The sequence below is a fragment of the Delphinus delphis genome, chromosome X, assembly GCF_949987515.2.
Source record: "Delphinus delphis chromosome X, mDelDel1.2, whole genome shotgun sequence".
NCBI lineage: Eukaryota > Metazoa > Chordata > Mammalia > Artiodactyla > Delphinidae > Delphinus > Delphinus delphis.
This window is the reverse complement of record NC_082704.1, coordinates 66,756,153-66,780,800: the sequence shown is the minus strand read 5'-3', so window position 1 is coordinate 66,780,800 and position 24,648 is coordinate 66,756,153. Positions and strand designations below refer to the sequence as shown.

Here is a 24,648-nt window from a genome sequence, read left to right as displayed (position 1 = left end):
CAACTTTGTTCTTTTTCTAAGTTGTTTGGGCCATTCTGGGTCCTTTGGATTTTCATATACATTTTAGGAACAGCTTGTCAATTTCTGCAAAGAAGACAGCTGGGATTTTCACAGAAATTGCAATGAATCTATAGATCAGTTTGGGAAATGTTGCTATCTTAACAGTAAGTCTTCTGATCCATGAACACAGGATGTCTTTCTAATTTAACATTTCTGATTCTCTCATTTGTTCCTGTGGATTTGAGTTACCATTTGGTATCATTTCCTTAATTCAATATAGCTTTGCTCCCACCCACGTCCTTAGTTCTGATATTATCAATTTACATTTTTATATGCTATAAGTCCAACAATACAAGTATATTGTTTTATATAATTGATTTTTAGGTCAGTTAAGAAAGAAGAAATATGCAATTATATCATATTTTATAATTATTTTTACCAGTGATCTCTTTGTGTGTGTGTATTCCAATTACTGTCTGCAGTCCTCTGATTTTAGTATAAAGAACTTCTTTTAGTATTTCTTGTAAGGTAGGTCTATTAGCAACAAATTCTCTCACTGTTTGTTTATCTGGGAATGTCTTCATCTCAATTTGTTTTTGAGAGAGAGTTTTGCTGGATATAAGATTCTTGGTTGACAGGTCCTTTTCTCAGCCCTTTGAATATATCATTCCACTGCCTTCTGGGCTCCACTTTTTTTCTGATGAGAAGACAGTTGATAATCTTATTTGGATTCCCTTATACATAACAAGTAATTTTGCTCATAGTGCTTTCAAGATGTTTGTTTTTGGCTTTTAACATTTTTTCTATGATGTTTCTGGGTATGAATCTCTGTTTATCCTACCTGGAGATCTTTGAGCTTCTTAGATATGTAGATTAATATTTTTCATCAAATTTGGGATGTTTTTAGCCATTATTTCTTTAAAAATATTTTCTGGTCCTTACTCTCCTCTGGTACTCTTATTACACAAGTTGGTGTCCTACATTTCTCTGGGGTTTTATTCATTTTTCTTTATTATTTTTTCTTATTCTTCAGACTGCATAATCTCTGTTGATCTATCTTCAAGTATGCTGATCTTCTCCTCTGCCAGCTCAAATCTATGAGTCTCCCTAGTGAATCTTTCATTTTCAACTTTCCATTTGCTTCATTTTTATCTCTTTAGTGATATTCTCTATTTGACGAAATACAATCATCATATATTCCTTTACTTCTTTAAGCATGGTGTCCTTTAGCTTTCTGGACACTTTTATAGTAACTGCTTTGAAGTCTTTGTTTCCTAAGTTCAACATATGCTTCCTCTCAAAGGCAGCTTCTGTTACCTGCTTTTTTTCTTGTGTTGGCTCAGGCTTTCGTGTTTCTTTGCACGTCTCATAAATTTTTGCTGAAAACTGGATATTATAGATAATATGTTGTAGTAATCTATAGATATTGATACCCTTCCCTACGGGACTTGTTTTTTGTTTACCTGTTTATTTGTTTAGTGACTTGGATTATTTTGGTGAAATTTATTTTCCCCATAGTATGCAGCCTCTGAAGTTGTTCTTCAGAGGGTGCTGCTTTGGACATGTACACTGTCACCCCAGGAAGACAGTGGTTTTAGCTTTAGCGACTGTATCTTTTTGTGATCCATTAAATATCTGCCTCTGTTGGTATCTTTCCCAGATGTTAATCTCCACTAATTGCCAGCTGATTGTTCTATTATATTGTACAATGCCCCAAGGCATAAATTGCTCCACAATCTCATTCAATTAAATTCAGGCCCCACTTCAGGTGGTCTTTGATGCCAGTCTTTGAAATTTGTTCTAACCCTAGGAGGGCTGTTTTTAGCTCTCTCTTTCCTTGGTTCTCTGTTAAGACTTCTAGCTAGTCTATGGGTTAGCTTGCTGCTCTTATTATTGAGTTATCAGCCTCCTCTCAATTTCTTAGAACCAAAATCTTCAATTGTTTTTGAGTGCCCTTAGGCTTGAACTTTCCCACACTCTGTTCCAGATAAAGTCAGTTCTCTTGGGAGAAGCTATGGAGCTTTCTGTTCTTATGGCCAGCCCCATCATCCATGCTACTAGAAAGGTGGGCCAGGCCTATTATTCTTGGCCTGCTCTGCCTGGGATTAAGCTTCCACTCCATGAGTGGGACTGGGGGGTAGGAAGGGAGTTCCAAACCTCTTAATTGTTCTTGGCTAGACTAGAACTTCTGCAACACAGAGCTGGGGATGGTGAGAAATGCTGGCAACCTACCTCTCTCAGGGAGATATCATAGCCCTAGACTGGGAGCTGAGGGGAGAGGGAGCCTTGTACTCCTGGCTACAACCACTTCAAGTAGTGCTTCTGTCATGGTGACCTTGGGGCAGGGGAGGGAATAGTTGTGGCCCAAATGCCATACTCTCTTACTGTTAAGATTTAGATTTCCTTGAGTAAATGTTTTTCCACTTGCTGTGTGCCCTTAGGACAATTTCCAGTGACTTTAAATGGTCGGTTTTATAAAATTAAATTTCACCATTTATGGCTATTTTGCTGGGGAGAGGGTCTGTGGAGCTTCTCTGCCACTATCCTGTAAGTGGCAATCAGCTTCTGTCTAAGCCTCTGTTAACCAAGGTTGAAATTTTTAAGAATTCAAAAATGTTCAGAGAATTGCTACATTTTCCGTGAAGATCTTTCACATTCTACCTCTCAATTATCTCTCACAGCTATCCTTTTCATCCTCAAGGCAACCACCTTACATAAGTTCTGCATCATTTCTTGCCTAAAGTATTTTACTAAACTTTTAACTCCCCCATCCAATCTATCCTCCTGCTATTGGAGTGAATCATTTGAAACTTTCTTGATTATTTATCTTGAGTGGCTCTCTACTGACTATAGACTAAACTCCAAACTACTTAGCATGGTACACAAGCCCTTAAACAGTTAGTCCCAACTTTCCAGCTCCATCTTTTGCCATTTTTCCAGACCTATTGAATATCTTGCACTCTAACCATAGAAGACACCTAGCCTTACCTTGGTGGCCAGTATCTTTCAAACTTCTGTGCTATAGTCACGCTATTCCCTTCCCTTTTCTGACTTGTGAATTTCTACTTATTCTAACTTATTCCTCAAAGGCCTGATCAAATATCAACCCTATTCCAAGTACCTATCAAAGTCAGCTCATGGGGTTGAAAATCAAATGTTAAGTCAGGAATCAACAAACTTTTGTTGAATGAATATGTCTCTTATAAGCCTCCTTAGTATATTTCGGCTTCCCTTCTGGGCTCAAAATGAAAAACCACAAGGGATATTTACACACTGCTTTGTAGAAAAGCACTCTAGAGTTGGTATTAGAAGAATATTAGAAACGGAGTTATAGTTGCCATTCTATTTAAACAAATAAAACCTAAAAAATATATTTATTCAGGGAGGAATCTCTCCTCCAAAAGAAAGAAGTATGTGAATAGACATTATAATTTTAAGAAAAGGTTATTCAGCCTCTGAGATGTGCGTTGTTCTAGAGGAAAGAAAAAAAGGGAGGCTTTATCACCAAGTATTTATTTCTGCAAGAAAAGGAGAAGAGTATTCTGACCCTGAATGCCTTTAGTACCAAGGAGCTCTGTAATTAGATAGAAAGATAAAGAAATTGAAATGTCAAAAATGTGGTATTGTGAGAAGTATAGGTATCTATTCAGGAAGATCTGGCAAAGTCCTGTTTAATTTATAAACTGAATGTAATCAGATTCATAGTCCTCCCCAATTTAGGAGAAATAAAAGGGAATTACGCTGGTTCTCATAATTTCCTTTTCAGGTAAAACATCTAAAGCAATTAACAAAACCATCTGAAAAGGGTGTGTTATTCAATAATAAAAAACACTGAATTCTGATTCCTAAGTTAATTCCCTTAATATAATTTAGATGCCTGTAAACAGATGCCTTGTTTATAATATACTCATAAAGAGCAGTACAAAGCAGGTGATGTTGACACTAACTATAGGCTTGTCAGTGCACAGTATGGGAATAAGCAATAGTCCTTCTTTCCCATGTTATAGCATCTGAGGATTAATAAAAGATAAAAATACCTGTCTAAAGAAAATCTACCCCAGATTTCTCAGTTCTCAATTAAAAATATATATTACTTAGTACTCCAGACTTGTTTCTCAACGTAAAAGAACACTAACTACCTTAGCGAGTTGTTTCTCTGTATAAAATTTGCAAAATATTATGTTTCCAATGTGTATCTTTAAGTAATGTAAACAGCTATGTTGTTTGCTGGCCAACACCTTTGGAGAAGCCACGTGTGCCAGGACAAGTGCTCCACACTGCAGTCATTCCCAGTACTTCTGTCCTTGTACTGACCTGAGGCAGTCATTTGCGCTAGGAAGAGCAGGTACAGAGAGGTAGCATCCAGCTGCAGGTGTCCCCACTGATCATCACCCACTACAGTGGCACAGGTTTTGGTGTTGTACTTGGCATGGAGGCTATCCTTGGTACTCTGACTATACTTGAAGGATTCTACTTTATCCACCTGAAGAAAACAAAAACAGTAAAAGAAGGCTATGCAGAAAAATCAACCCATATGCCATACTTTGGTAGTAATCTGATACATATCATTCCATTTGGTCTTCAGGCAATTGTGAGTATTTAAAATGCATTTACCTCTTTTTCCCTACACTTATACAATTAGGAAAGTCTGCTCTTGCTGTTTTTCAATTTAAGCAATTTAATTAGAAAATAATATCCATCAAAACCAGCTATTTCCTATTCATTACCTCTCTTTCACTCTTCAGATGGTTGTTTTCCCACTTTGTAGATAAAAACTGAGGTGTGGAGAGGTGACAACAGCTTAGTAAGAGATAACTGAGTTGTTAAAAAAGATACATTTGGGCTTCCCTGGTGGCGCAGTGGTTGAGAGTCCGCCTGCCAATGCAGGGGACACGGGTTTGTGCCCCGGTCCGGGAAGATCCCACATGCCGTGGAGCGGCTGGGCCCGTGAGCCATGGCCGCTTAACCTGCGCGTCCGGAGCCTGTGCTCCACAACGGGAGAGGCCACAACAGTGAGAGGCCCGCGTACCACAAAAAAAAAAAAAAAAAAGATACATTTGTTCCTGAAACAGAGGTAGGAATTTTGAGGGAAGAGGATATATTTTGAAGGAGTAATGAAAGGAGCTAGGGAGAGACCCATGGAATGACAAAGAAAAGATGTGAAAGAAAGCTGAAACCAAGGTCAGAAATGAAACACTGTGCAAGGGACAAATGAAAGACTTATTTCCTGAAACTTCAATTTGATCATGTGTGCATCTGCTATATGATAGTAACTATCATACCTTTAAATATGGTTCAAGAAATTAGTGACTTTAAACCTATTTGGTAAGGTGGAAAATGCAAATATCTAAAATACAAAAAAATTAAAAAGTAGCAAAGAAGGAAAAAAAAATGATGGCTGTGAGATAGTTCCTACCGGACTAGAGATCACTGATCAAGTTCAGAAGTCTAGAGTTGATTTCTTTTTACTTTAGACTTGTTGTGTGCCTCAGGATGGTCATTTTATTAATCTGGGCCTCAATTTCTCCTTCTAATAAAATGTAATCTTGGGCTCAAAAATCAATTCTGAGTCAAAGTGCACAACATGTGTAAAGATCTCCTAGGATAAAAGTAAAATACTTTTTCTTTTAGTAAAACACGTTTGAGTGGAAAAAATATCATAAACAAACCCAAAAGATAAACCAGAGACAGCTAAAAAATATTTGTAGTACATGTGACAAAGGATTAATATCCATCATGGACAGTAACTCCTCAAATAAGCAAGAAAGAGACAGCCCAAGAGAAAAAGAGGCAAAGGACCTAACAGGCAATTAATAGAAGAGGAAATACAAATTTTCAACCCACACATGAAAGGATGCTCAACTTCACTCAAGATCAGGAAAATGCATATTAATGCTAGAAGATATAAGTCCTTGGCCCCTTATCTCCAACCCTAAAATCTAAAACACTTCCAAAAGGTTTTTCTCCCTAAGTTTTGTACCAAAATTCATTTGGTGGCAATACCTGATTCAGACTGACTTGGGGCTATTTGTAGCTTTTATTTATTCCACTTATTGTAAAAATGCATGTTTTCCTATAGAGAGATTAATGTTTTTGATGATAGGGTGATGTCTGGACTTGCTGAGGGCATAACATAATATATGGTATGTGCACTGCACTACCTTTTAAAATCTGAAAAATTCTGAATTATAAAATTTATCTGGTCCCAAGGGCTTCAGAGGAGAACTTATAGACCTGTATCATCCTTTACTCAATATACATAATTGCATGTACAGTAATGATGAAGTATATAAAAAAATCATTTGTAGAGGGGGGAAAAGACTGGAAGGTAATACTTCAGTGGTAACTGGGTGGTGAGATCATGGTTGACCTTTCCCTCCTCAATTCTACAGATTTTCTAAAATTAGTATGTACTATTTGTGAAACTGAAAAACATATAAGCCATATATATATATATTACAATGTGGTTTTATTGGAGAGGGTGATGTTAACAATGCCATACCTGTCTGATCATGCAGTGCAGCAGTCCTCTCATCAGCTTCACTACACTCTGCAGAAATAAATGGAAACAAGCTGTTATAAACATCACTAGATGCAGGAACACTTACTCAGCAACTGCAGTTGGTACATGATCTTTTGAGAACAAGTAACCTTATCCTGGGTTCCTATTTACATGGCATTTACTTTATAGGTACACAGAAGAGAAGACTGTAGCTAAAAGTGGAACTAAAAGCTGCAGCTGGTGACTCCTTCAGGTTAAAAAAAAAAAATCCAAGCTCCAACAGGCTTATGTAAAACTAAGTCAACTATCCTATTAGAGGACATTCCACCTGGAAAAAAATGGGCAAGTCAGCTCAAAAATCATAAAGCTATGAGAATATTTAAAATATATCCTATGTCCTAGAAAAGCCAGCATCATCACTTTTATTTTTTTCTGAACTAGCCAAGACTTATCTTCAAGAGTCCACAGAAATATTTATCTGGACATTTTCCCTAAAGAATAAATGAACTTCAATTCAGAATAACTGTAAAGGGGAATTGTTAGTGCAACTCAACCCTCTTTCCCTGAAAAAAAAAGCCACAAACTTAAGTCTCAAGTCATCACTATTTCCCTTGCTAGGACTTGACAATTTCTAAGTAGTTTTCTAATCATAACACTCCAAAATTTTGATTATCAGTTATAACAATGTACTATATTAGTTAGTATAATGCATACAGTAATAATATAATAAGTATATTTAATTATAATATAGTATAGTAACAGTATACTTGTTATACTACATGACACTAGAAGAGCCCGTCAACACTGGGATGGGTAGGCAATATGTTTTGGAAGAATATAGCACCAAACAGCTTCTCCATTTCTCTAAGCTTTCTGTTTCACAGTCCAGAAGAAATACAGCCAGGTTACTCCAGGGAATGTTGCCTCAGAGGTGGCTTCAGGACACCTCTGAAAACTAATCTACTTGGGAGCTGCACCATTCTGTTATTCCTTCAAAATATTCAAATGGGACTACAAGCAGTAGGCAGGACAAGGATAAGTACCTATTAAATTATGTTCTAATGCTTTATGAAATCTTTTACTGAGGGAAAAATAAAGTGTTTCCTTGGGAGACTTCCTTTCTTTAAGTAATTTCTGTCTACAGATGGTCCCCTCCCCTTACAGATCAAGGGAAGAAATAAAGAGGGAGTGAGAGTGCTCTCGACAGAACAAACAGGCAGTGCATGATCTTGTCACCTTTTAAAGCATGAAGCATTTGTTATAAAGTAATGAAACTTACTGCAACCCCTACAAGAAAATCTCTATCATTACTCTGATCCTAATGAAAGAGACCATCCTTTAATATACTGTTACAGACAGCATTAAACACAGCCTTCTTACTCTATGGGGTGACTTTATTCAATTCTGAATTCTCTTCTACATGTCACCACATACTCACAGATTTCTATCCCATCCTTTCAACTCTCTTCACCACCCAGCCCTACTACTACCATCTACATTTTCTTTAAACAGCAAACCTGGGAGATTATAGATGCAGTGGAGGAGTCCTGATTGCCATCCACTTTTGTCCTCTTGGAATGGCCACTGTCAGCCATTTCTGTCCTCAAGTTCCAAATTCCAAGTCAGGATAAAATGAATAGGAAGCACGGAGAGGTAAGAATGAAGGGAAGTATCTGTAGTTTGTATTCCCCCAAACTGCCCATTTCCTGATTCAGGTGCACTAGTTGGCATTAATTATACATGTTTATACATACACCAGGGCTTCTAACCACACCAAGTGATACCCTCCTGTAATCTATCTTTTTTTTTGAGGATACGGATCTATGTGTTTGTGAACTGACCATATAAGGATATATAACTATTTATACACAACAATAGCCATGTAAGTATTAATACCTGTCTCTCTCTCCAGATATATTTACAATCAGATACATATGAGCGTCTAACATATGCAAAGCACTCTACTAGGCTTTGTAAAACATAAAGAAAAGGGAGACAGAACAGATATGTTTTTTAAAAACACTAAACTACAAAAAAAGGAAAGAAAGAATGAAAAAAAACCCACTAAACTACAAATACAGTCTACCTAACAATTCCTGGTTATCCTTTAAAACCCAACTCCTCTATGAACCCTTCCTTGTCTTGTTCAAGGGAAATTAGACTTTCCTGCCTGTGTGTTCCCACAAAACTTTGTACTTATCTCCTAAATACGGTACCTACAGTATCTGTCTTAATGCACTGTAACTATGTTTATATATATCTGTCTCCCCTATCACCCTATGAACTCCTTAAGAAAAAGGGGCAGAGACCAGATTCAGAAATAGACCTTTAAGCCAATGGACTAAATAAGCAGATTGTGTTTTTAAAAATATATATTCCATGCCTGCAAGTAACTCTCAAATGGCTTACCAAAAAACCTGTGTGCCTGGGGGGGGAACATGTTTATAGAGAGGATGCAAATATGACAAAATGTTAACAACTAGTGAATCTAGATAAAGAGTACATGCAAATATGTTCATTTTACTATTCCTAAAACTTTTCTGTAAGCTTAAAATTTTTAAAAATTAAAAGTTGAGGTTTAAATATAAACATTTTGTCCCATTTTATTTTTTATACCTATTGTAGGGCTTGGCACATAACAATTACACAAAATTTGCTAAATGAAAAACTGAACATGTTGAATGGCATAGACCATAAGTAATCTAGAAGTTCCAAGAAAGCAGTCCTGAGAAAGAAGTGATCACTGTGAAACTGAGAGGTCTATGAGGTCAGGAACCACAGAAAAAGTGGGATTGATGGCAGGCTTCACAGGTGGAAGAAACAGCTCATAAAATGATTTGGAGGTGGGAATGTCTATGGCTTCCATGGAGGAGGAAATATTCAAAAAGACTGAATCTGAAGTCATAAGACCCAGGTAGTATTCATGACACCACCAAATTCCAACTTCATCTCCTTCTGTCAATCCCTTCACCTGTAAATTGGGGAAAATAATACCTAATTCATAGGGTGTTACAGGAATAAAATACTAGTAATTATGGGAAAGTATACAGTACAATGAAAAGTCTTTACACAAAGGTCAGGTATTTTTATCAAGGTACTGTTAGAGAAGTAATGAAGACACCAACCTGGTTGGAACTGGGGGTAGAATGCAGGGGAACAGCATGATATGATATTGAAAAAGCAGCCTAGGACCAAACCCTAAAGAGCCTTGTCTACCAATCCAAAACATTTGGATTTTACTTGTAGGGAAATGAGAACTACAAAAAGATTGCTGAGAATGAAAATACATAATTTAAGTGTTTTAACTTAAAGTCTAAACCCTTTCACTAAGTGATCAGGGTTTAGACTAGGGTTGAGGCAGAAGGGAATAGAAAGGAGGGGATGGATTCGAGAAAAATTATAAGAACTAACAGACTTTGGTCTGCATGTATCAAAAGGCAAAAGGGACAAGTCAAAAATCACCAAAAGGGCAGCACTTTTCAAACACTGTTTTATAAAACACTAGTCCAGGAAATTCTGGGAAGGCTGTAAAATCCACCCCCATCTTAGATTCAAAATGCACATCAGTACATCAAAAGCTCTGAGAAATTACAGAGTAAGAAACCTGCTGTTTAACATAGCTCCAAACTTAGTTAATCTAGTATTCCATGGAACACACTATGGGAAATGTTCTAAGTAATGTTGCCCAGGTGACTAGTAGAATGAGGACACCAGTAAGAAAAAAAGGGACATTTGGTGAGTTGCTGTTGTTTAGTAGTCTATTTTGTTTGTTTTTAGTAGGGAAGGTGGGGTTTCAGACCTGCTGATTTTGAGGAGCCACAAGATATTCAGGTGCAACTGATCAGAAGACAAATAAAAATCTGGGTTTGAAACTGAAGTGAGGTCAGAGTTAAAGATGAAGCTTTGGAAGTCATTCTCATAAAGGTAGTAGTTAAAGACACGAGAAAAAATGAGAGACTACACAAGGAGAACAAAACTGAGGAAGAAGTGGAACTGGGGGCAGCCAAAGAGCTATCTCTATTTGTGTGTCTATTTATTTTTATGGGTGTGAGTTTTTATCTGTGTGACTAAGAGAAAGGGCATTTGTAAAAACATGTACGTGCATACTTTTATTCTCAACCTAGGATAGAACAGTCACTTAAACCCTTGTCCCCTCTTCATCCAGAATTCTCTTTAGTTCTCTGACATTATTTCTCAGAGAGAAATCTAGTTGAGAGTTGGAAGGAAGGGTAGAAATGATTAACAGTCAATGGTTTGGGAAAATCTACACAGTAATGGAAGGCTCACAGTAGGTAGGAATTTAATCTATGAATTTATTCTATTTGATTTCACCTATGATCACTTATTAGCCATAGATCAGTGATTATCTCTGGCTGCACTTTAGAATTACTAGAGCAGTTTTTTTTTTTTAATATTGATGCTCCTGGGGCTCCACTTACAGAGATTTATCTAAATCGTTCTAGGGTGAGGTCCAGTAAGGGTAATTGTTAAAAGCTTCTCAAATCATTCCAACGCACAGCCAGAGTTTAGAATCATTCGTGTAGAGTGGGGACAAATCTAGCTCACGGTGTGTTTTTGTAAATAGAACTTACTGATTAAAAAAAAAAAAGAACTTACTGGAACATAACCACACTCATTCATTTATGTATCATCTCTGGCTGCTTTTACATAGTAGCAGAAGACCTGAGTAGTTGCGTAGAGATCACACATGACCCACAATGCCAAAAGTATTTACAATCTGGCCTTTACAGAGATGGTTCTCTGATCCCTAGTCTGAATTAACTAAGTCAAATTTGAGAAGAAAATTAATGAGACTTAATAATACAATCTGTTTTAATTTATAATGAAAGTTGGTAGAAATTTTAGAATTCCCAGAGAAATGTGTGTTTTTTTGAAGATGTTTCCTATTGCCATAATGTTTTTGAGACATCCCAAGGTTATTACTGAGGTGGTATGGAAAATATTTTTGTGCTGTGTGAAAAATTATTTAATGAAACATTAGAATTTTAGAATGAACAATTTTCTGTTCATTTTTCCCCTCTTCCTCTGTTACATTCTTTCTTCCTGGGCCACATAAGGAAAAATGTCAACTCTGCAGAATGACTGATCAACAAGGAGACACAGATTTCTTCTAACAGTGTTGAAAAAGAAATTTGTCAAATCATACTGGGTATAAAATCTTGGGTATTGTTCCACCAATATCAATTTCTACCAAAACAAGACAAACAAAATACTGACATCAAAATAGCAAAACATTAGAGTAGGACATAGGATAAGGGAGGGGAGTAAGATTACAGATGATTTTTTTTAACACTCCTCTATATTTTCCAAATTCTCACAGTGGTTATGTATGTCACAATGGTTATGATCTGTACTTCCTGGGCTAGAGCAAACACTCCAACAATTTTTTTCTGGTGGACCTAAGTACCTCTTAATTATGGCTTGAGGGAATAAGAAACACCTGCTGTTGCAGAGGACAACACAGTGAAACTTTCCTGCTGCCAAGGACTATAACCCCACAATATGTTGGTGCCCTTAAAAATAACCAAATCTCAATATTCTGATTTATAGATGAAGACTGGAGCTCAGATTGCCTAAGCTGAGGGAGACCACTTGAGAAAATGGCTGGTGTGGAGAGAATCTTTTCCACTAATGTAAAAGAATTCACATACACCTTATAACTGACGGCAGAGTACCTTAACATTAAGAGTCTCATGTAGCCCAGAATATTAATTTCTTGGTCATTCAAGAGGACGTAGCATCCTGTGTCTAAACAGTTCTATAGAGGATACTTCTTTACTGAGGGGAGGGCCTTAAAAGTTGGCTTAAAGGCATCTGTTGACTCTGACCTTATTTTGCCCCAAGGGGTGAGGGTGGGTATGGGGCAGGGGGAGGACACACAACAGACTCTGAAACAGTGGCCTAGGTAAAAATCAACAAATAATGTCTTTTACTTGTGTCTAGTTGGGAAAGTCTGCTAATTTATATCAGTTACCCTCATATAAATACCACCTATCATTTTCAAAAAAGAAGTAAAATGGTAGATACCTGCCGCCGAAAATTCTTCTCAATTAGAATAAATATGCTGGAGACTACAAAATACATTTACTTGGAAAAAGGATTACAAATTTTAGCAAAGATCTGAGGATAGGATTTTCCACTGTAACAGAACAGACTGTGTCCTCTCCCCCTGAATCAGCAAGTTTCATGTTTCCACTGCAAAAAAAAAAAACTCCGTACAATACAGGAAAGCTTTATGGAATGCAATTTCAGCAAGGTGAAGAAAGAGTGAGAGGCAAAACATATCTGTCTTAGCTCCTGTGGACTACATTTCCTTCCTCCTCCTCCCAGTTCCAGAGCTCTTTGTATTTTTATTGAGTACCTGCTCCAGTTCATAGGCCTTTGCCTTATCCTCATCCCGGTCTGCATTCTTCCGATAGGCCAGCCCCAAACCCCACACAGCCAAGATGCTGTACACATTATCCCGGACCCAGGCATCTTTCTGATCATAGCTGGCTGGAAGCAAGCCAGTCACTGGATTCTGTAAGGACAAGAAAAAGGGGACAGGCAGGTAACCATAGGGTGTTAATATGAGGAAACAGAATCTATCAAATGGGTACTGAGGGACTTTGGTCTTTCTTCTATGTCCCCACTCCTGAGTTTTAAAATCTCCTCTTCTGACCAAGTGCAAGCAAATGCTATCTTGAATAAAGGGAAAGAGCTGGCTGAAGCCTTACAAGTCTGAAATGTGGGAATTCTTAAAAGAAAGGAGGTGTTTTAGAAAGAATGAACTACCAACGAAAAATCAGCATTAAAAGATTAGAAAAACTATAATGAAGAGTATATACACGGTACTTCAGATCTTCACAACAGTCTAGTCTTAAGATGGCTAAAAGTTCTACCTCTTTTTCCTTCAGAGGAGGGGAAGGAAACGACTCCCAAGCCTGCGGAGCGGGCCGGGGGCGGTGTCGATAAACAAGCTTCGACACATCTTACAACTCCAGCCCCTGGAACCCAGCAGTGGTTTGGGGGACGCGGAGGGTTGGGAGGGGGGACTCAGAAGCTCTGACTCAGGACTCGTGGCTAATGGTGCCTGACTCTGGTTCTGTTCCTGGCCCAACACCTTTCTTCAGGGTCCTTTACGGCCTCCCCAGCTAGGGGGTGGGAGAACCTGCAATACACCCCCCTCACACACACACACAGGTTCACCCAGGGTCTCCGTCCAGGTTATCACACTGCGCATCCTCGGTGATCACAAGCGACACCCCATCACTTACCTGATGGCACAGTATGGTCTGATGCACCAGCCTAGCATAGCCGTCAAGCCGGACCCCCGAGTTACTCCGGCTCCTCATCGCGCTCCGTTTCCAATCCCCTCAGAGAGACGGCCGCAGTACCACAGGGGCCCACGATTTTCCAAGAAAGGAGGCTCCAACGCAGCCCCACCCTCGCTGTGGGAAGCCCGAGTACCAGGCCCGGGCACAGTCCTACCACCGCTCGGGCCTGGGGCCGGCTGTCCCGGCCAAGGCGGCCTCCGCGGCCACCACAGCCCCGCGCGCGCCCGAGCCTCTCGCGCTCTAGAGCCCAGCTGGAGTGCCTCCGGCGCCGCTCGCCGTCTCTCTTAAGTCCGTCCGGTCTCCGCGGGTGCCTCCTGCATCCTCTGCTCCACTCCCAGAGACCGAAGACAACCGCGGCCCGCAGCCTCCAGCGTGGCCGCCGGCAGCTGCAGGTCACAGGCCGCGGGGCCGCCTCCACCTACCACGAGACGCAAGCCGGAGGCGGGGCTGACGCCCGGTGTCCCAGCAGCTGCGCTCGGCGCCTGGGGACTCGCCCCGCCCCCGGCGACCCAGCCCGCCCCGGGGACGAGAATGTGTCACCGTAGGCAATGTGCTATCAGGGGGTTATTTTCGAAACACCTCAAATGACTATTTCAGTTGTCCACACTTGCTGTGGACACAGGATGTTAGGGAGGCTGTTTCTTCTGCCGGACTAGTTTTAGGAACTTATGGTAACTTCAAACCTAAAAGGAAAGAACGATCGTTTGCATTCAAGGTCTAAAGAATTGGAATTTCCGGGTCTTTATTGTATTTTATCCTTTTGACTCAAAGCTCAGATTCAACTCCTTACTCCGATCCAAACCAAACAAGAAACAACTCCCTAAGGTAAATACTTTATTCCTCAGAAAGTGGCGAATCGGCGCGCTTGGGAAGGAGGGCAGTGGTGTGCTTTGAGGAAGCGAGTGCCCCAAGCGGGAACTGGGCTGGGAGGGAGCGGTGCTCAGGGCAGCCTTGGCCGGAGAGGAGCTGGAGGAGATTGTATAACGGCTTTGGAAGGCTCCCTCGTGCGTACGTAGGTCACAAGACTGAGGCAACAAAGACTCAGCTGAAAATAAAGGCAGAAAGGGAAGCTAGAAAGGAAACCTGTAGGTAAAGCTGATCACTGGCCGCAGGGTAATCGGACCACACCCCGCTAGGTGTCCTGGCCCCAGGGCCTTTGCTCCCTTTGTTTACTGCCCCAACCCCCACATCTTGATCTCAGTCGATCCAAACCCTGCACGTCTTTCAAGTCAAGGTTTGAGTACCACCTGCTCCCTGAATCGCGGGGTAAGAGAACTAGACCGATTGACCTTTCAGGTCCAACTCGGAAAATCTGTGATTCTAAGCCTTCCCTAGCCACCTCACCTAGGCCACAGTGATTTTGCATTTTCGTTTATCTTTTTTTCAATTTAATTTTTATTTTATATTGGAGTATAGTCTCTCCTCGTAAGCTCCCTCCGTTCCAACCCACACTCACCCCCGCCTAAATTAGCATAAAGTCAGGCACCTAGGAGGTGACTAGCAAATATTTGGTAATGATGATGAAGAAAGAGGGAGGGAATGCTCAAGAACTCAGATCTGGGACTTTTGGGTTCAACGGCCAGCCAGCGATATAGTTAGATACAGAGATACATTTAGAATTCTCAAGCAAATGGTTTCCATCGCATTCACTGGTTATGCAAATGCCATGACTGGCAAATAACAAGCTACTTAAAGGCCCAGGTACACATGGGGAGAAAAAGTCTTTCCAGGGAAAGCTACTTCATTTTGGAAGAAAGAGTGCTTGCCTGCTCCTACTCTGATCCTAACTCTACCCTTGGCCCCTTGAAGCTACTGCCTTCTCTTTTTCTTCACCTCATCATCCTTTAAAGATGTTTTTAAAATATTAAAGTAATATATGCTCACTAAAGAAAACTTGGAAAGTATAGAAAAGTAGAGCAAATCACCCATAATTCCTTCTCACAAACAACCACTTGTTAATATTTTAGCTTATTTTTTCTAGTCTTTTTATTCCTTCTGCATAGACCACCTTCCCTGGCAAGTTATTCAGAAGTATGAATAGATTAGAAAAGCCAAAGGTAGTGTGTCACCAAGGAAGGTTAACTGGCTGGCTACCAAGATGCCTTGTTGGATGGCATTACCTTGGTGCTTTCAACCTCAGTCCAGGCTGGACCTTTCCATCTCAGAAACTTGATCTCCTCAGTGTCCCTGAACTGGTCAGTCTCAGGAGGCTGACTCATACTGATTAACTCGTGAGAGACTGATGTGTGAAAACCAGGATGCTGGTTGTTGATGAGAAATAGAACAGTAACAGTTTATTTTATATTGGAGTATAGTGGCCTGACCACCACATTCCCTTCCTTTAATAATGTGTAAGCCTCCGTCCTTACCAAGTGCTATTTTGTTTTATACGATAACCCTATGAAGTAAATACTATGATTAACCACGCTTTAGAGATGGAGAAGCTAAGGCGCCCTAAGATTAAGTAACTAACAAGTCTGCTCTATGTGGACTTCACTGTCTCCTTTTTCTACGCTTCCATGGTTCACTGACACATTCTTGCTTTAGATATGTCAAAACTATCCACCCAAATTATAGTCAAATCTTGCTTGTCTGGAAGCCATTATATTTCTTGAAGGTGATTTTTCCATTTGATTCACCATACATTAATTTTATAGTTTAACTCTTGAATAACATTTTATTTCCAAGTTCCTGGGAATATTTTATTGTTGCTCCCTTATATTACCTGGAAGTTTTAATCATACTAATTTTCAAAAATCCAAAATTTTTTAAACTTCACATTTTATAAATGTTTTCCATGGTTTTGCATTTTATGTTAATGTCTACATTAATCTTCCTTCTAGGAGATGTTCCAGTTTGCTTAGCTATTCTCTCACTATTAATAATAAATCTTTTATTATTACATTTCTTGAAAAAAGAGTTCACACACTGTCTCCTTTCTGTTGTTTCCCATTCACTCTCTTTAAATTTTTTAAAAATTGTATAAGTAATATATAAACACATTCTTTATGAAAATAATTTAAATATTATAGATAAGGTTAAAGTTCCCCATGTCTGTCACCCATAATCACAGTCTCCTTTATCTCCCTCCCCAAAGGTAACCACTGTTACAGGATTGGTTTGTATCCTTCCAGATTTTTCCCTATGAATTTACACACACACACACACACACACACACACACACAGCAATACATATAAAATATTGTTGTTTTCTGCGTATTCTTTTAATGCAAACAATATTATGCTGTACCTACTGTTGTGCAGAGTGCCTTATTCATCCAAAATTATGTCATGAAGATCTAGTCATGTTATTACATAGAGATCTACTTCATATACTGTGGTTTATGTAGGCATTCCTCTGTTGATGAACATTCACTTTGTTTCCAGGTTAGAACTCTTGAAAATACTTCAGTGAACATACATGTATGTCTGCTTGTGAATGCAAACAGGTGTTTTGGAAATATGCATTTAAATTTTTGATATATCCAAAAACACATTTAAATTATCTGCACCAACCAGTAGTATATGAAAGTCTCCATTTTCCCCATCCTTACCAATACATGATATTATTAAACCTTAATTTTGAGCAATCTGATGGGTACAAAAATGGTATCTTACCTTAAGCCTAATTTATCTGAATACTAATGTCATTGAGCATCTTTTTATGTTTATCTTATTTAATTTATGTAATATTTGTTTATTTTATTTTATTTCTTCTGGGTAACAACTTTATATACTTAGTCATTTCTCTATTGGACTGTTTTTCTTATTGATTTATAGGATTTTTAAAAAAACTACATAATCTGTAATTTAACTTAAAAAAAAAAAGAAATCCAAAAGAGATAATGAACGTTTTCCCATAAGTGGTTTTCTATTAACATTATTTATGGTGTCTTTTCATTCATATAGTTTTTAATGAAGTCAAATTTATGAGTCTTCCTTTTTGTCTTATTTTAGAAGGCCTATGTAGTAGGTTGCATGTTGGCCCAACAAAAGATATGTTTACCCAGAACTTGTGAATGAGACCTTATTTGGGAACAGGGCCTGTGCAGATGTAATTAAGGATCTGGAGATGAGATCATGCTGGATTTTCCTACTGAGCCCTAAATCCAGCGATACGTGTCCTTCTAAGAAAAGGAGACACATAGGGAGGAGAAAGCCATGTGAAGACAGAGGCAGAGATGGAAGTGATGCATTTACAAACCAAGGAACGCCAAGGATTGCCCACAGCCACAAGAAGCCAGGAGAAAAGCATGGACTAGCTTCTCCCTCAGAGCCTCCAGAAGGAACTAACCTTGCTGACACCTTGATATTGGACTTCTGGCTTCCAGATTGTGAGAGAATAAATTTCTGTTGTTTTAAACCACCCAGTTTGTGGTAATTTGTTATGGCAGCCCTAAGAAATTGATAAAGCCTTCCTGCCCTCAAGATCATCAACACATTATTTTTTGTATTAATTTTATTGTTTTGCTTTTTATCCATAATGCTCTTAATTCCTCTATAATTTATTTTTATTAATGGGTTTAGATAGAAATTTAACAATGTTTTCCTAAATGTTAGTGCTAATTGCATTAACACCACTTCATGAATATTCTTTTCCCATTGATTTGAAATGCTACGTCAAGTACCCATGGGTCTGTTTCTGGATCACTAGTCTGTTCCATTAATCTATTTTTCTATTCCTTCACCATTGTTGAACTGCCTTGGCTATTCTTGAGCTTTAATCTTCCATAAGAACTTTAGAATTATCTGGTCAGGTTCTAAGGAAAATCCCAATTTTTATTGTGATTGCACTGAATTTATGGATTCATTTGAGGAGAATAGATATATTGAGAATATTTAGCTTTCCTATCTACAATGTCTATTTATTTATTCAGACCTTCTCTTATTTCTTTCAGTAAACTTTATAGTTTTTTCCATGAAAGAGTTGTACTTTTTGTTAAGCTTATTTTTTGGTACTTTTTAGTTTTTGTTGCTATTAACATTTTCCCCTGTTATACGTTAATTGGTTATTATCATGTATAGGAAAATGATTTTGTATGTTTATCTTATATCCAGTCTCTATGTTAGCTCACTAGATGTACTGGCTTAAAGGTGATGGTTTTGGATTTTCTAAATAGACAGTCATATCATTTGCAAATAGTAACAGTTGTGTCTTTACCTTTCAAATCTTTATAACTCTTGTAGTGGGTATAGTGGTTATCATTTCTTGTTCCAGACTTTAACAGACTGATTCTAATGTTTCACTATTAAATATGTCTGCAGTAGGTTTCTGGAAGTTACCATTTATCACTTTAAAATAATTTCTTTCTCTCCTTGGTTTCCTAGAACTTTATCATTAATATTATTATGAATAAATGTTGAATTTTATTGGACGCTTTTCTTGCATGTATTGAAAAAGTCATATAGTTTATTCCTCTACTTGGTTAATGTGTGAATTACATCAATAGGTTTCCTTTTGATGATCCATATTTTTATCCATATTTTCATTCATATCACTTGGTCATGATAAACTATTCTTTTAATATGCACTAGATTCAATTTACTAATATATTTTTAGAATTTTTGCATCATTGTTTTTAAATTATATTGGCCTATAATCTTTTATTTTTATGCTGTCCTTGTTTGGTTTCAGTAACAAGGTTATGCTTGCTTGTGAAATGAGTTTGGTAGTTTCCCATCTTTTTCTATTTCCTAAAACTGTCTATGTGAAAAGAAAAGCATGTGTTCCTTGAAGTCTTGGTAGAACTCATCGGGCAGAACTTGCTGACCTGGTGGATTTTGGAAACAGGTGGCTTTATGAAAATGATTTCAATTTCTTTTTGGGTCATTGTTGATAATAATACTTTCCTAGAAGCTTGCCAATTTAATCCAAGTCAGAGTTTCTTAATCTTGGCACTACTGACATTTGGGGCTGGATGATTCTTGGTTGTGGGGGCTGTCTTGTGCATTTTAGATGTCAGTAGCACTCCCCCCCACGTCCCCTGCCCCATACCATCACCTAGGTTGTGACAACCACTCCCCAGATCCTGCCAAATATCTTTTGGGGGTCAAACTTTATTAGTAGAAAGTTGTGCAAAACTTTGCTTTTGACTTTTCTGAATCTGAATCATGGCCACCTTTGTACTCCTGACATACTTTATTTGTGTCTTCTCTCTTTTATTTGATGAATCTGCCCAGAAGTTTGTCTCCTTTATTACTCTTTTCCCAGAGCCTGTTCTTAGCTTTATTGATTGATTATATCTTTATTTTTGTATACCTCTGTGACCCAATAAATGGACAAATTTTTTAAATATTTTATTATAAAAAAAGAAAATGTATAATACAATAAGCCCCACCACCTATTTTCAACAATTATCAGCTAATAGCTAATCTCGTTTCTGTCATTTATACTCCCATCTTCTCTTCCTCCCATATCTGAAGTAAATCTCAGACTTCATATCCTTTCATCCATAAATATTATATATTAATACTTATAAAAGATAAGAAGGCCTTATTAAATATAACCACACTACCATTATTATTCCTAAAAGTACAACTCCTTAATATCATCAAATATGCTTTCTTTGTTCAAATTGCTCAACTGTTTCAGAAATGAGTGTGTGTTTTGTGTGTGTGTGTGTGTGTGTGTGTGTGTGTGTGTGTGTGCGCGTGAAGGAGAGAGAGAGAGAATCAAGCTACAAACAAGGTCAATGCATTGCGTTTGGTTTATATATCTCATAAGGTTTTTAAGTCTCTTTTAAGCCATAGGTTTTCCCTCTTATCTCTCCTTTTTTCCTTGCAATTTGTTGAAGAAATCTGATTGTTTGTCTTGTAGGGTTTCCCCAGCTGGACTTTCCTGATTCCATTCCCATGGTATTAACATATTCTCTGTCTTCTGTATTTCCTACAGATTGGTGTTTCACTTTAAAGGCTTAATCAGATTCAGGTTCAGTTTTCTTGGCTAGACTGCTCATATGGAGTTCTCCCATCAGGAGGCACATAATGTCTGGTTGTCTCTCAATGGTAAGATCCACTTATTCATTAAGAGTTGCAAAATAGTGATATTCTATCATTCCATATTCATTTATTAGCTGAAATTCTTTTATAAAAAGAAACTTCCCCTCCTCTACTATTTTGTACCTAGTGGTACAGTTCACATAGGAAAGGCAGGTTAAATGCCTTTATTTATTGACTTGCAAAATAATGAGTTAATTATCTATCATTTTTCAAATGTGACCTTTTTTTAGTATTATCATAAACATATGGATTTAAACATTTGATATATTTCAGTCCATTACAGTTATTCTCCTTACTGAGCTCAGATTGTCCCATCTTTGGTCCCTACACTCTGGCCCCTGTGTCCTTTTGACACAACCCTAGTGGTCTGTGATAACCTCCTTGTTTTCTGAGAAAGCAAGATATTGAAGGTTCTACTTGTATGTTTCCTACCTCAGACTAGAAATCAGCCATTTCTCTCAGGAGTCCTGGTTCTTTTTAGTGTGAAATGGTATTTTGAAATAAAAATCTGGGCCCTGGGCATCGTGATCCTTCCAATTTAAATTCAGGGCTACAGTATAGGATTTTTACTTCACCTCAACAATCTATATCTCCTTTCTCCCACAACAAATATCCTGATTCTCAAAATAACAACATAATCACTAATTTGCTTTATTCCATAATATAGAGACAACAGTTTCAGAATAACAATACCAACACCATACCACCAAAAATATGGTTACTTACAAAGAGTTTAAGATTCTTTTATAGATTTTTTGTCCTTACCTTAAGATGTATCCTGTTAGGGATATACATTAATGTTGCTGTGTTTTAAAGTCACTTTCTGTGTTATTATGTCACCATCTGGATACACAGATTCATTTGTTTCATTTTGCTTTTGATTTTTAGGGATTGCTTTTTAAAAAAATAGTTTCACAATTTTGTAATATATTTACATGGTTTCAAAGTCAAATCTATGGAACAAAGTATACTCAAAGAAGTCTAGTTTTTAATCCCTGTCTCTTTATGCTATTCCTTCATACTCCCTATAGAAACAAATATGTATATAGGTATTTCTATCTCTTCCCTTCTTATGTCATATTCACACTTTTTTCCACCTTGCTTTTTTTTTTTTTAAAGATGTTGGGGGTAGGAATTAATTAATTAATTAATTTTTGCTGTGTTGGGTCTTCGTTTCTGTGCGAGGGTTTTCTGTAGTTGTGGCAAGCAGGGGCCACTCTTCATCATGGTGCGCGGGCCTCTCACTATCGCGGCCTCTCTTGTTGCGGAGCACAGGCTCCAGACGCGCAGGCTCAGTAGTTGTGGCTCACGGGCCTAGTTGCTCCGTGGCATGTGGGATCCTCCCAGACCAGGGCTTGTCCCCTGCATTAGCAGGCAGATTCTCAACCACTGCCACCAGGGAAGCCCCTCCACCTTGCTTTTTTTTTTAATGAATATTAAGTCCTGTAGATCACTCCATCAGAGTATATATATTCTTAATTCCTTTTCAAAGCAATAGAGTACTTCATATTGTGGATGTACCAGACCTTTATTGATGGAACATTTGGATTGTTTCTAGCCTTTTCCTATTATAAATAACGCTGCAAGAAATAACCTTGTGCATGTCTCTTATTCATTCTGAAAATCTTCCTTTTAATTGATTAATTCCACCTGTTTAAGTGTATTATGATTGCCACATTTGGAGAGTTGTTTTCACCATTTTGTTTTATACTTTCTTTTTACCACGCTTTCTGACATTTTTTCCTTCTCTTGAATTGATAAATTTGTCTATATCCCCTTTTGTTTCCTGTGATGGCTTAGAAACTATAGTTTGCATTTATATTCCTTTAGTGGCTGCCCTTAATTTTTAATATGTACACTTAACTATAAAATGTTTTAACATACCTAAAATGATTCAGTATTTCTGTTATTTTTTGAAACACAACAAAGTTTGTAGCATGCTTTACTGACTCATTGAACAACCCTTTTCTCATCTTGTTATTCTAACCTGGAGTTTTATATTTATCTTTATTTGTAGTTTACCTTTTCTTGAATAGGTAATACACTCATATGATTCAAAACTGAAGCAATAAAGGGTATATTGTGAAAAGTCTTGCTCCTACTCCTCTCCCATCTTTCCCATTCACCCTATTGCTCCAATCAGTTAATCTCAATAAATACATACTTTCCAGAGTTTCTTTATGTAACTATGAATATATACTCTATTTTATCTCCTTCTTACATAGTATAGAATACTACACATTCTGATTGGCACCTTTATTTTTCTTCACTTGGATATCTTTCCATATCAATACAAGTAGATCTTCCTCATTCATTTATATGTCATAATATCCTATTGTGTGATTGATCCTTAATTTATCTAATCAGTACCCTGTTGATAGATACTTGGATTGTTTCCAATCTTTTGCTATATGCTAAAGTTGAAATTAATAATCTTGTACATATTTTATTTTATAGATGTTCAGGTATATTGGTAAGCACCTGGCAGTTGGATTGCTCATTCAATGAAAAATGTATTTTTTGTTTCAATAGATATAGCCAAAGAGCCCTTTATCAGGGTATTATCAATTTGCATTCCCACCAGGAATGTATGAGAGTGTATAATTTCCCACAGCCTTGCTAATAAAGTGTGTTATCGGGCTTCCCTGGTGGCGCAGTGGTTGAGAGTCCGAATGCCGATGCAGGGGACACGGGTTCATGCCCTGGTCCGGGAAGATCCCACATACCACAGAGTGGCTGGGCCCATAAGCCATGGCCGCTGAGCCTGCGTGTCTGGAGCCTGTGCTCCTCAACGGGAGAGGCCACAACAGTGAGAGGCCCGCATACCGCAAAAAAAAAAAAAAAGTGTGTTATCAATTTTGGGGGTGGTTACAAATCTTAGTAGTTATATTTGGCATTTTTCTTATGTAAGAGAGAACAAGAATCTTCTTTTTTCTTTAACATCTTTATTGGAGTATAATTGCTTTACAATGGTGTGTTAGTTTCTGCTTTATAACAAAGTGAATCAGCTATACATATACATATATCCCCATATCTCCTCCCTCTTTCATCTCTCTCCCAACCTTCCTGTCCCACCCCTCTAGGTGGTCACAAAACACCGAGCTGATCTCCCTGTGCTATGCAGCTGCTTCCCACTACCTATCTGTTTTACATTTGGTAGTACATATAAATCCATGCCACTCTCTCACTTTGTCCCAGCTTACCCGTCCCCCTTCCTGTGTCTTCAAGTCTGCATCTTTATTACTGTCCTGCCCCTAAGTTCTTCAGAACCATTTTTTTTTAGATTCCATATGTATGTGTTGGCATACGGTATTTATTTTTCTCTTTCTGACTTACTTCATGCTGTATGACAGTCTCTAGGTCCATCCACCTCACTACAAGTAACTCAATTCTGTTTTTTTATGGCTGAGTAATATTCCATTGTATATATGTGCCACATCTTCTTTATCCATTCATCTGTTGATGACACTTAGGTTGCTTCCATGTCCTGGCTATTGTAAATAGAGCTGCAATGAACATTGTGACACATGACTCTTTTTGAATTATGGTTTTCTCAGGGTATACGCCCAGTAGTGGGACTGCTGCGTCGCATGGTAGTTCTATTTTTAGTTTTTTAGGGAACCTCCACACTGTTCTCCATAGTTACTGTATCAATTTACATTCCCACCAACAGTGCAAGAGGGTTCCCTTTTCTCCACACCCTCTCCAGCATTTATTGTTTGTAGATATTTTGATGCTGGCCATTCTGACTGGTGTGAGGTGATACCTCATTGTACTTTTTTTTTTTTTTTTTGCGTTTCATGGGCCTCT

General features: G+C 38.0%; 1 protein-coding gene across 3 annotated transcripts in view; it reads right to left on the bottom strand.

Annotated features, from left to right (window-relative positions):
* Positions 1-14,239, bottom strand: part of PHKA1 (phosphorylase kinase regulatory subunit alpha 1) — a 131,135-nt gene extending 116,896 nt beyond the window's left edge. For all 3 annotated transcript variants that reach the window (XM_060002654.1, XM_060002655.1, XM_060002656.1), the window contains exons 1-4: positions 13,780-14,239; positions 12,885-13,043; positions 6,503-6,550; positions 4,315-4,483 (exon numbers count right to left, since the gene is read on the bottom strand). In XM_060002654.1, the coding sequence (XP_059858637.1) occupies positions 4,315-4,483; positions 6,503-6,550; positions 12,885-13,043; positions 13,780-13,857 (454 nt within the window). In that variant the 5' untranslated portion in view covers positions 13,858-14,239. The remainder of the gene's footprint in view (positions 1-4,314; positions 4,484-6,502; positions 6,551-12,884; positions 13,044-13,779) is intronic.
* Positions 14,240-24,648: the final 10,409 nt, after the last annotated feature.